The 13,537-nt window shown below is 38.5% G+C and overlaps 1 protein-coding gene across 1 annotated transcript in view; it reads right to left on the reverse strand.

Annotated features, from left to right (window-relative positions):
* Positions 1–13,537, reverse strand: part of GPC6 (glypican 6) — a 775,473-nt gene that overhangs the window by 529,658 nt on the left and 232,278 nt on the right. Inside the window, exon 2 of the mRNA XM_075491966.1 lies at positions 10,272–10,430. Coding sequence (XP_075348081.1) covers positions 10,272–10,430 — 159 coding nt within the window. The remainder of the gene's footprint in view (positions 1–10,271; positions 10,431–13,537) is intronic.

Raw genomic sequence — 13,537 nt, forward strand, 5'->3', positions numbered from 1 at the left:
CCTTCAAAATACTTGAATTTACTGAATTTCAAAACTAAATCTGTATAGCATTTTGTTGACATGAAATACATATTTCAACTTCAAATCTTGCTTCTTGCTTTGTGTGGTGATTGAAACAAAGTGTTTTCTTCAAGCAATTGCTTCCAGCTTTTGAAAATTAAACAACCCAAACAGTCATTATTTGCTTAGTCTTAATAGTTAATTACTTTTAGAAAATAGTACATTTCCTAGTCTGTATTCCTTCACATGTAAGCTTGTCATATTTTTCCTCTCTAGAGATTTTACATGCTCCAAAAACTAGTTCACATCAAGCAGAGATCACCTCATCTTCCAGCGGTTACTCCATTGTGCTACTGAACTTTGATTCAACTTTTATACAAGTATGCATAAATTGATGCCTTCTTTAAGCTGCACACCTCTATGAAAATGCTTCAATGTGAGAAGAAGGAAAAAGCAGATAAGAAAATAATTTATTTCCTCGGCGCAGTTTTAGTACCTGCACAGTCAAGTTGCTCTTATCGGAGTAAAAATTAAATCACATACGTTGTACCTACTCACTGAAGTTAGTACTCAAGAACTACCTCCTGCTGCCTTTTTTTGGCCATAATCTTACTGAGATTTCATTGACTGAAAATGTCCTACGTTACTGAAATGAGCTGTTTTCACCTCCTTCCTGCTTCACATATGTCTAATGTTTTCACTATGAGTGTAGCTTTTCAAGAGCAAGGACAGCCTTTTAGCTGTGTGTTGATGAATTTTCTAACTCAGAAATCTCAAATGACTTCTAGATGCTCCCATGATACCACAAAAAGTATCAATTCACAGTAAATAATTTCCCCTAAGAATGTTAAATTAATAACCTGCCATATATTAAAGAAGATGTATTTCAGGCCTTGAGGTTTGTTGTTCATTTTATTAACGTTCTTGTTATAGCTTCAAAGCACACTTCAAGTAGCAATGGTGTCCACCATCTCCCTCCACTAATACAAAGACCATCTTCCACAAAAGCTGCATCAAGTTACCCATCTAAGATTGCTCCTGTAAGATATATACTGTCCTTTACATGATTTTAGTCATAATAGATAGCTCATGGCACAGCATTTTTGGTCCTACCTCTCTCTCTCCCCCCGCCCTTTCCCAGCTAATCTCCTTACAATTGCCCTTGCAATATCACTGCTGTTAATGGTAGGTAACTGACCTGCACGTTGCTGAAACATTCAGCTGACGTTTCAGTGATACATCATTCTGAATGCATAAAGCACACAGATTACAACTAGAAGAAAATGAAAGGGTTTATTTCTGATAAAGCTCGTAAATGAATCTATACACACCCCAGGGTAAAGTGAGCATGTGATGCATATACAATAAAAACATTAAGCAAAACCATTTCAGTATAACTTGGAAAAGATGGGAAAGCTAAATAAAGATCCCAATTTATGTAAATATCCCAAGTGAAGGAGTGGGAACTGTATCAGTAATATTCAGAAAAAGAATCCATAAAAAATTTATGGACAATCAATGAAATTTAGTGATCCAATATATTTAGGAAAATTGGAACATTTCAGTAATCTAGGTGCCTCTACCTATCAAGCCATGCATTCTTTTAAGTCCCAAGATTTCAGAAACGATACCTGAATGTTCGAACACAGTACCAACAAGCAAGAAATACTGCAGTATGGATACTCTAGTAGAGTTTATATCTTGGTGATCTGCTTTTATTTTGTCTGTAGCAGCCTGCAGCAGCAACTGCTCTCGTTAGGGTGGTGTCACATCTAACAACTGTTGTGCTGCAAGCATGGTGTTACGCTAACCAGCTTGCCCGCACAGCATTTGTCAGCCCTCACCAGCACCGAGTGGGGCTGCCCACACGGAGACGGACTGCTACTCCTTTCTACCAGCACCTACACAGACAAGCAGCTAGATTGCACTATAGGAGTGTAGGCAGCATATGCTTATTTTTACCTCTCAGCTGTTGGTATAGAATGAGAGCTAATGTGTAGCAAGCAGAGAAGACTTCAGAAGCAATATCCTCGTGCCGCATCTTTCTTACCTTCTTTGTGAAGATCTGGTAGCTGTGATTTATATATGCAATTTTCATAGTTACCTCTAAGTATAGCACAAGTGGACCTTAATATGCCTGCTTTTAAACTATCTCTAAGAGTGCTCTTATGGCACATAGGCATATAGTTCCCTTCTCTCCCTAAAGGATCCATCTCACTGCTAAAAGTGACATTCCTACGACACTCCTCCCAGAAAGAGCCATTTCCATATTTTTCTGGTAAACCACAGAGCAGAGGTAAAAGGAAAAAAGGAAACTTCAACATAAATAATCTCTAAAAAGTCTTTTACATAAGAGATACAGGGACAGAGATTCACTAAATCACTTTTCAAATATTCCAGGATCCTTTTCATGGTATACTATCTTAAGTTTGCTTTTAATTTCCCAGTTGTTTGGACACACAGAAAAAAGAATTAAGAAAAGAAGGGCAGGAAAAAGACAATGCCTGTGTATTACAGTCAAGAGATGCTTCTAATAAACAGTATTTCTGCATTTAATGAGGGTTGAGGACAACAAATGAGAAATTATAAGGCTACAGTTCCTATTATCCAGGGTGCTGACACTAGGTATGAATATCCTTGTTTTGTACCTTGGTTTTTATATACAGTCCTTATTTTTGATTCTTACAGCCTGATTTTGTCCTTTCTGTGTGTCAGGTGAGCACCTACCATCAGAGTAAGAATCAGGTATGGGTAATAGAGCCTCTGATGGCTGATTGTCAGAAGACTGATGTTGAGTCCTTCATTAATCCTATTCTTGTCCATATGCATATGAAACCTTTTTAATCGCAGGATTTTTAGTATTTGTAAATCAGTAATTTTACTTATGGGTTAGTATTTTTAAGGCTTGGCTAAGTTCATAAAACAATTTCCATCATAAAATATTAAAAACATACAATGTACAGAGCTTCAGTGAAGATTAGATGTCATTTGAACTCAGCAGGACAGCGTTTTTTCAACCATAAAAACTGACCGCCATAGCGCTTACTTGCCTCAATATTTTTCAGGTCTTTTTCCCCACAAAATACTACAGAAAAAACCAGAGGATGACTTTTGTAAAAGAGGTAGATAAAGCACAAAGAAAGCCTCAAGAGTGTTTTAGATGTTTCACTCCTATATTATGTTCCTCGGGGTGGAATTTATCTGAACAAATGCGCAAGTCCACAGTATAGGCATCTATGTCTGAACTAAAGGCCCTCTCTAATCAATATAGTGAAATAAGCACTTCAGGGAGAGATTTTTCCTGACCTATTTGAGCCGTAAACTTTAGACTAGCATGACTTACGCCTATCATTCCCTATCAACTACTGAGGGAACCTACAGGAGTACCCTACACCATGGACATCTAATATTCAGCAAGGCAAATTCTGCTTTCTGTTTCACAGGAAAAAGCCTGGATGCCTGCCCTCTCAAAGCCTGTTTGGATTTGGCTATATCTGGACAACATGCTTTCTAATGAGATTCATTTGAGAGTGGGTCATGTCCGCCTGTTCCAGCACAGGGCAGCAGCTTGTCCTTTGCTTCGCAGCTTCATAATCGTGATGGAACCAGTTAGAAGATTACATGCCCCACTGACCAGCCGCACTTAGCAAATGAAGCTGCGGAAGAGCAGAGAGAACAAGCCATCCAAATGCATGAAGTGCATTTCCAGCTGCAGGGACCATGCAGAAGACACCAGTTCCCAGAGCACTGCCTTTCAGTATAGGACTTGACCAGGTTACAGGAATTTGCACCCCTGGCTGGACACTGTTCTTACTACTGGGCCAATCCTTCCTCTCCAAGTTTTGTAGGCTTGCCATCCCTCCTTTTTTGGTTAATTTTTAAAAAATAATTTATTTTGATCTAATGTAATTCACAAATTTTGACTTAATACGTGAAACTGATAAACAGTAATCTCAGCGCAAATCTTACAGGATTAGACCCTAAAATCATTTGTAGGCAATAGATTCCTCTTAGGCTGTTATCAACTCTGATAGGATTTGAATCAGGTGTAGAATATTTTATTTTCAAATTAGTGTTTCCTGTCAAATATAAGGTAAGGGATCTTTTATCAAGAATCTCTGTAAAGTTTAGAAACTTGCGCCAGATGTCCAACGAAGGCTTGCAAGCAGTTACTACAAGCCAGCAGATGTTACCTTTTTTTAAGGCTTCTAACGGCTCTAAGGCCTGTATTTTGGCAAGTGCAGAAGTTATGTAGTGTGTTAAAACAGTAGATGAATTATATGGAAACTGTGGCTCTGCTAGCACTGTTACAGCTGAACAGTTGTGGAGTTTTAAAAATCCACCTGTCCTGCAATGGATTTTGCATTTGATGGGAAACACATTGCAAAGCGACATTGGAATCTTGTAACACAAACAAAGACACAAACAAAACAAAAAAAAGACATAACACAAACAAAACAAAACACCACCACCTTGCCCAGAACTAAAACCAAAATACCTGGTATGCCAGCTTTCATATGGTGGAGCCTACGTTCTGTCGCAGACGTGGCAGCACTAGAATAATATGAGTAGTTGCATAAAGTACACAGATTATGCTATATCTATTTGACTTTCCCACACTCCTTAGAAGCCTCCTGCCTCCCAAACAGGTCTGTGGAAAAGGCAGACCTTTCTGATTCCCTGCTTCCAAAACCCAAAGAAACAAAGCAAAACTCTTCCTGTGAAAACCACGCCCTTTCGCATTGAAAGTAAGCAAAGCATGAAAAAAATATCCTGCTGAAAGTCCATCCTTCCCCTGCTGACCATGACAGCAGCAGTGTGCAAGTGGGCTCCTGTGCTGTGGCACTCCCCCTCCTCTGCAGAAGTCCATGGAGGTCAGTGTGGCTCCAGGCATGAGCTGGGGCTCAAGCCGGGCTGGCAGGCTGGGCAGCGAGGGTGGGAGGAAGGGAGAGCAGAGAGCAGAAGACTTGCATTGGCCGCACAACTGAACCTCAGTGTATTCCAATTTCCAGCACCTCCCTTATTTTACCTTCCACGCTTTTTTTGCCAAGTTTAATGAGATAGTTATACCTAGCTACAAGAGTTCATCTCATTGAAGAGTTCTTACTTGTTGGAAAGCAGCTTCACAAAACGCATTTTTGTCAGCTCTAATATCAAGGAAACATCCAGAAACATTATTTTTCTCCAAGTTCTTTCATAAATTGTGCAAGAAAAGAAAAAAGAATACAGGGTTTCTGGGATGCTAGCTATTCTTGCAGGTGTTGTTTTGGAGGATTATCTTTGAAACTTTCTTTCCTGCCCTGTAATTTACACAGATACTGCTGGTAATGACTCTAAGAAATATAAGCAGCACTAATGGGTATGGATCACTGTTCTCCCAGACTGTAAAAAAAAAGGAGCATGGGGAATGATGACCCTGTAAGACAGATCAATGCAGCTGCAGATAGGTTCTTATGCTATTCAGGTTATTTTCCTTAAATGGCATCATGCCTCACACATTCTGCTGATGGCTATCCATATCCATTCAAGTTCACGACAGCTATTCTTAGACATTCTTTCATTTTTAACTCCATTACCAAGACTAGTACTGTACTTTTTTAAATGAGAACAAGGAGACAGTGTCTCTTTTATCAGGTTCAGATCTATTTAGCTTAAATTAAAATTATTTGCTATGATTTTCCTAATTCAAAGGATTAGTGAGAAAATGTCACTGAACAGCTACTTGTCTCCTCATTAACATTCATGACAAACCTTCCGGTAGGGCTGGTTTCGGCTGCTGATGGAGCAATACTTACAAGAAATTGGCTTGTCTGTGAAACAGCTGCTCAGCAATGCCACTATGCAAGGGAATCGGTCATAATAAGATGATAGTATTACAGCTACACTGGGAGCATAATATATTTCAAGCTTCTTTGAGGTATACAGTAGGGGTCCAAGAACTGGAGCACGATTGCTTGTCTATTGCTAGGAACAAGAAACAGCTGTTCATTACATGTCTGCTTGTTTGGATTAGTCCTACCCAAAGCCTTGAGGAAAAAGAAAAATCCATATCTGCTGGAACTCTTCACTTTCTGTGTGTTTCCTGTCTGCTGGAAGGGTTTTTGTTCCTTTTCCTGGTTTTTGGAAGGGTTTGTGGGTCCCATTGCTAAAACAGATAGTGCATTCTTTGCTAGGAACATTGAGCACCAACTGTTTCAAAAGAATTTTTCTCATTTCAAGGCTTTCTTTCTTGGGCAAGATTCTCAGGAGAAGATTCCCTGGATCCCTATGCACCCATTACTGACATTGCAGATACTGATTTTTTTTAAATGACCATCCAGTATGGCAATGTAATGGCAAATATACAGATGTGGGCAATACAGATGTAAACATCTGCACCTAAAGCTCAGCCAAGAAACAATTGGCAGCTGGTATTATGTTGTGTAGTGACTCATGCTAATTCACACCGTCTAGAATATGGAAACCAAATGAAAAATACTATTGTCAGATCTTTGGGTCTGAGACATCTTCGAACCTCACATACTATGAGGAATAAAACACTTAGGAAAAAAAGAATCTAGAAGAATGGAGCAGTTAAAAGTCTCACCACAGTGACAGCCCCTTAGAAATGTGGAAAGCAAATGAATAAGAAATGGGTTTTACAGGGCTTTAGGATGCAAGAACTGATTGCCAGTTAAAAGAAAGACAACATTTCTTCTGATCATAGCTGGTTCCAAAACACTTAATAGTTTCTAAAGTTGTCTGTTATGAATTTCATATTTAGCTGCTTCTGCTTATAGTTTTTATAGAGATTAGTTCTTGTAGATTTGGAAAGTACTGCGCTTCAGGTAAAAAGAAATATAAAACTGAGATAGAAATGATGTAGGAACATTGCCAGCAGGCTGAAGGAGGTGAACCTTCCACTCAGCTCAGCACTGGTAAGGCCACATTTGGAGTGCCGGGTCCAGGTCTGGGCTCTCCCATACAAGAGAGATATGGACAAACTGGTGCAAGTCTGCCAAAGGGGAGTAAGATGATGAAGGGACAAGACCATCTCTCATATGAGCAGAGCCTGAGAGAGCTGGGACTGTTCAGCCTGGAGAAGAGAAGGCTCAGGGGGATCTCATCAATATGTGTCAATGTCTGGTGGGGGGACTAAAGAAGACGGGCCCAGGCTCTTCACAACAGAGCCCAGTGTTAAGACAAGAAGCGATGGTCACAAATTAAAAAATACAAAATTCCATCTAGACACAAGAAAACACTGTGAGGATGTTCAACACTGGCACAAGTTGCCCAAAGAGGCCGTAGAGTCTCCATCCATGGAGATATTCAAAACCCGCCTGTGCATGGCCCTGTGCGACCTGTCGTAGCTGACCGAGCTTTGAGCAGGGGGGGTTGACTAGGCCATCTCCAGAGGTGCCTTCACATCTCAGCCATGCTCTGATTCTGTGATTCTGTGTAAGAATGTGTGTCTGACCAGAGGCTAAAGAGACAATGTTTAAGTTATACCAAATTGAGTTTCCATGTAGATTAGATCATGAATAGGAATCCGGGGCAAAATCCTGAAAAGGAAAACAGACCTCAAATTACCTCTCAAAATGGGAATCAGAAAATCGTTCCATCTATGCTTAATGTATGGATGTGGGACAGAAATCAAGTAAGATAAGAAAGGCAAGGCATATGAAGGGCAGAACATAAATCAACGAAGAGTTCACATACCCCTAGAAAGTCTTATGTTGCAAAGATTAGCATTATCCTTAGACATGCCTGGTACAGCAGAAAAAAAAATGCAAAAATCTACAAGACCTTCCATGTCCTTTGAGTTTGCAAAATTATATAAATGTCTGCATGAACAAAGAGGCTGGCAGTAATAGTAGTTTAAATTAACTCCTCATGGGAGCAATGCTAACATACTCTTTTTCTCAACATTACTTAAATGTTCATATATTCTGTTATTGCTGAGATATGCTGCTCTTGATAAACACAAGTCCTGTACACAACTTCCATAAAATCATCACAACTGGCTGTATTTATTTTGTTATTTGTGGTGTACTAGCATCAAATGGCAGAATCATGTATTAGAACTCCCTTGTGCAATCAAAGTATCAAATTAAAACAAAAAAAGGATGACTCTTGAAGAATTAAAACATTGACATTATCTAACAATCCAATATTTGCTTTACACCAAAGAATGACATCCTATTTTAAACTGCAACAAATCTAGCTGGTTTTATACTGAAAGACTGCCTGTTAGGTGAATATATTTTTCCATTAATGTATTTGCCCTTCTAGAAAGATTAAGCAGTTTTTCCATATAAGTGAACAACTTTTGAATAGTTTTAGAATAGCATTAAAATACTGAAAGTGTACACAAAGTTCACTTGCTCTTTGATAAGACTTCACATTGCAAATTCCTTTTAAAACATCAATGATAAGCCAGAAGAAACCACTTAGTCTTTTAATCCAACTTGCTGCAGAGCAGATCCATAAGAATCCCAGAATGCAATATTTACAACAGGTCAGTAACTTTCAGCTATATACCTTACCGTCAGTATTAAGATACAGAATTTCCGGTCACTGAAAAAGCCATAATGTGCTTAAGTTCATTGCGATATAAAAAGGCCTCAAGTTGCCAAAGAATTAGTAAGGTAGTATCTGAGCTCTGTGGTCAATGAGCCCAGCATTTTCAGTAAACCGCACTGCTCACTGAACAGCAGTGATCATCTTGGTTTCCTTCTAGAAAAAGAGAAAAGCCCTGTATGTGCCATAGATGGTTTGAAATGTCTGTTCTGCCTGCATACTCATCTTGTAATACTGCTCACAACTTCTGGGGGTTTTTTTAGGTCCTTTGAAGCCAAGTAAAAGTTTTAAAATCCACTACACAAAAAGTTCCAACTTCACATTAAAAAGCAAAGCAATCACAATGCAGAGTGCTGCACAGTCATCCACACTGCAGTCCTTCCAAGGACTAAGGACACTTTCTAAATTATATTAGCATCTGATCTGCTGCTGGGGACTTTTCTCCAGCTCATCCTCATATTACACATTTCCCATTCCCTCCCTTTATAATTCATCTTCTTTTCTGTGTCATATTGAGAGAATCTTTAATTTATTAATCTTTAATTAAAAAAAAAAATCTTTAATTGGATAAAGAGAATGATGCAGAATTACCCTAAGGAGTTAGGGACATCTTCACTTTTTTTCTGAATGCAACCTCAGAGTTTCGAAGTAAGCTTCCAACTTCAAGGATAACCTTTCCACCATTCTCCCCCATGAGTGCATATGCCCCGCTACCTGGGGTTAGCCAGCTTTACTGCACCTGTTTGCAGGCTTTCTACCTACATGGAAAGATGCAGCTCTGCAATCCTCTTTGCAATGACGATTTACACCTCTCAGTGCCAGACCCTTTCCAACTTACACATATGCAGAAATTCTTAGGGGGACACTTCCAACACACATACAAATTTCATATTTAGATAAAGCCATGACTGAATATTCTGAAGCTCTTTTACTCTTTGCTAATCTGCAGTTTATGAGAAAAGCTCAATAGAGTGTGATTTGTACGTATGGACACAACCATAAAAACTGCTCAACGTTCATTATTAAAGACAAGCATTTAGCAAATTGTGACACTGAACCCTTGATCTTACAAAGATCTTACAAAGGCTGAGGACCAGAAGAGATTGGAGTGCTGATTAGAAACAAATAAAAACCCCAAACTGTCCTTGTTAATTCTTTCTAGGTATAAAAGACATGTTCGATAGTGCTTAAGTGGTTTGCATGACACTGCCTCTCAGATGCAACTGAGGCCTTAGTGTTTGGAAGCCAGAAGCCCTGTAGGAGACTCTGTACATCTCAAGAAAATCATGCAAGAAAAAACTACAGCCTTAAGGCTACAAAAAGGCAGACTACAAAAAAACTGCTTTGCAGTAACAAAAATCATGGGAGACCCATGGTTCATCTTGCAACAGTGAACATAATTGCAAACCTAAATTTTGCATTTGAAACTAGGAGACAAAAATTATAAACCTCCCTATGCATATCTAATCTCTTTTTTCAACATTAGCCAAGCCTGCAGGCGCTTAACAGTCCGATTCTTGATGTCATTGTAATTAAAGGCAATACTCACAAGGCTGATAAGCATACCAGCTGTAAGTTAACCCTTATCTTAGCCAAACTGACAACTGCAAATGTGATATCTAATTGTAAAGAAAAGAGCATTGGAATTTATTATGGATAACTGACTTTTAAATCCCATAACCTTGAAAATAAGTAAATTATATCCAGCCTACCGTCAAACTTCTTGTGCCGGGATACAAAAGTGGTGCGTACAAAGTGACTTGCCTCCTCCACTAAGTTTTCAAACTCCAGTTTGCTCTGTTGGCTTAACTTGTCCTCCATTTCTGAGGTGCAGCATGTATATTCCTGAGGGCAGATTCTCAAATGTTCCCCTGGAATCACAAGAAAAAAGGAATTAGAAATATTTGAATACAGATAGAAATGTGTCAGAACCAAACATACATGATGGCTCTTCAGTTAAGGAAGGTGGGCTACGCAAAGAACTCTTTAAGGCTTGGCTACTTGATTGGGAACACTTTGAATCTGTATCAACAGCTTTGCCATAGTTGGGCATTTCTCACACAGGAGGGGAGACACACTTTGCAGGGTTGTTTTGATACTTCAAAAGGTAGGACTGTCTCATGCCAAAAGTGATTCTTCACGCTGAAGAAGCCTTCCTCATAAACAGACATATACTTAAAAATTCAAAGACAATTGCTTGCTTTCCATTTGTATTCAAAATACCTCGAGAAATACCTAGTGAGATGACCTGTTACAAGCCATCGGAGCTGTGTTGCTGTCAAAACCTGAAAAACAGAAATTATGTATTTCTGTACATAGGTCCCGTTTGCCCAAACACACTGAAACATTCTCCCCTTCTACCCTTCCTTCCCTTCTGCTTGAGTAAGTGTATTTTAATGACTGTGTTTGGGTGCCACATGTTTTCTTGGGCAGCATTTCTTGTCAGACCAAGCAAGTGCTCTGCTGAATAGGCGAAAGCAATGAAGAGTTTAATTAATGCTTATGTTATACAGAAATGCAATGTAAAAGGTAATGAAAGCCTCCTATTTAATTCAATAGATTTATCTCTTGAAGCACTGTGCCAGTTCTTCTGACAATATTGCTTTCTTCGGTACAATTTGCAAGTGGAAACCAATTCTTTACCTCATGAAATTAAAATGGTCTGTTATTACATGAAATGTGAATTTCCAATTGACACTGTACTATGGGTGTCAGAAACATTTAGCTCAGTTTGTACAAAGGCAGGAAATCCTACCATTCCCTCTTGAGAAATAAAAAGAATGATCTGCCTCTATGATTAAAGTTACTTGTAAGGCAATGAAAACATTTAGCTCTCTGTACACTGAATCCTGATTAAAAATCCCTCTGCAAATCTCTTAAAGGTGCAAATAAAATGATATACAAAGCCCAAGGGTTAAATAAATACTGGGGACCTGATTCTCATTTATATTGAGGCTCCTTTCTACCACTGCTGAGCCGTAAAGAAGATTTAAATGCAATTTATACCTACTTTAAGGCTACTTTTCACCATTCTTATTATGTAGTGAGGAGAATCAGGCCCTAAGGTTTATTATTCCCAGGGGTATAATACATTTAGCTGCTGCATCATTTTGAAAACAGCATCAAAAAGAGGTTTGCACATGCTTAGAATAAACGTTGTCTTGAGTTTGCCCTCACCGTATTCCAATTTTTGTTTCAGTTTTTGAATGAAGTCTTTTAATTTGAAATGTAGTCATTCTTCAACCCTGACCCATCACCCCCATCTTAATTTGTTTTTTCTGCAAGAGTTCATAATATATGAACTATAATGCCATGAGACTTCTTTTAGCAGTCTCAAGACTTTTTAAAAGCTCAGAGCAATACTTATCAGTTACTGTTCGGCAGTACTACCTACAAGTCCCAGTCATGTCCAAAAGCACCATGATATAAAACATTGTATAAACCTGGAAAAAGAGATACCCCATGACCATCAAAATATTGTAAGGAATGTTTCCCATGTCTACTACCCCCTCCCAACACAATAAATTAATTCCTCTCCATTCTCAAAATCACACATCTAAGTCATAAACAACACCTACAGGGACTGGTGAGCCAGCTGCTGTCAAACACAAATGATAGTGGCAAAATAATGGTTGCCTTACCCTCTACATTGCTGTCACATTAAAGTGAAATTATACAACAGGTAACGTGACTGTGGACCTACTGTAATAAGACACAATAAGAATCATTTTAGTAACAGTAACGTTCTGAGTTTTTATTAGATGTCAGAAAGACAACGAAAGCTGAAATGTTGTGTCATTAGAAGCAATGCTGTATGCTTGATTAAATAAAAATATGCCCCATTCATAACATCTGTAACCCCCTTCCTCAATAAACCCAGGCGTTTTTGCTCATTAGAAAGCACTGGGTAGACCTACTATCCCAGTTCCAGCCACAGTGGTATTTTATGCTTTCTATAATGATAATGTCCTCTAGTGTTGCAGTCAAAAATTTTTATAAAATTCAGTTTTATTTCCTCTGTTCAAATTTTTTTCTCTTCTGTCTGGCTCTGTTTGTTTTTCAGAATTGCCAGACTATCAGCTGAATTAATGCTAACCATCAAGGCACTGTGCTTAGTGAGTAACAGCCATGGGTCTAGATTTTGAAGACATTATGTTATGCTCAGCATTATGACAAATTAAAGCATATTGAACTCAGTATAGCAGTCATTTTTGTAGCAATATTCATTTTTCTCACGCTTATTTATTTACGGTCTTACTTTCTCTTTACTACAAAAATGACTTTCTACCTTGCCTGCTACTAACTCATTCAGATTCCTATCGCACTTATTTCTTATACATGTATTTTCATTAAGTTTCTTCTTTTTAATTCATTGGATCTTCAGTGATTCATGAGGCTCTTGACTGCTGAAATATGAAACTCATGCTCACAACTTCTACACCACCTCACTGCTTTCCTCTCCTGATGATGTAACTTTCTACATCATCTATACTAACCAACCATCTTCATTACAAAAACTTTGTTAAACTGTAATCAGCTTTTTTAAAACAACATTTCTAGTTCTTTTCTTGTCCCCTGCCATATACTCCCTGCATTTTAGTAGAAAGAAATAATAATGTAAATATTGTGCTACTCTTCATATTCTGCTTCAAGATTTTTTTCCTCCTCCTGTTTCCTGCACTGGAGGCTCAGGTGAGATTATAGATAAAGCAAAAGCATTTTCCATTGCTCTGTGCCAATGCAGTGTTTGTAGGCCTAAGAGGTTCAAGTATACTTTGCAAAGATGAAGTCTTTAGAAATTGTGGCTCATAAGCCCTAGCATGTTTGTACTGACCTTGACTGGCTGCAGTCTCCGAATGCTCACAACTTGGACAAAACCTTGGGCCCTTTCCTGGGAATGGCAAATGGAAACTCTGACAAACAGTAATTTCTGTATGCTTAATCTTAATTTCCTTTTTAAAAGCAGCAATTACCATTT

The sequence above is a fragment of the Mycteria americana genome, chromosome 1 (genome assembly GCF_035582795.1).
Source record: "Mycteria americana isolate JAX WOST 10 ecotype Jacksonville Zoo and Gardens chromosome 1, USCA_MyAme_1.0, whole genome shotgun sequence".
In the NCBI taxonomy this organism is placed as follows: domain Eukaryota; kingdom Metazoa; phylum Chordata; class Aves; order Ciconiiformes; family Ciconiidae; genus Mycteria; species Mycteria americana.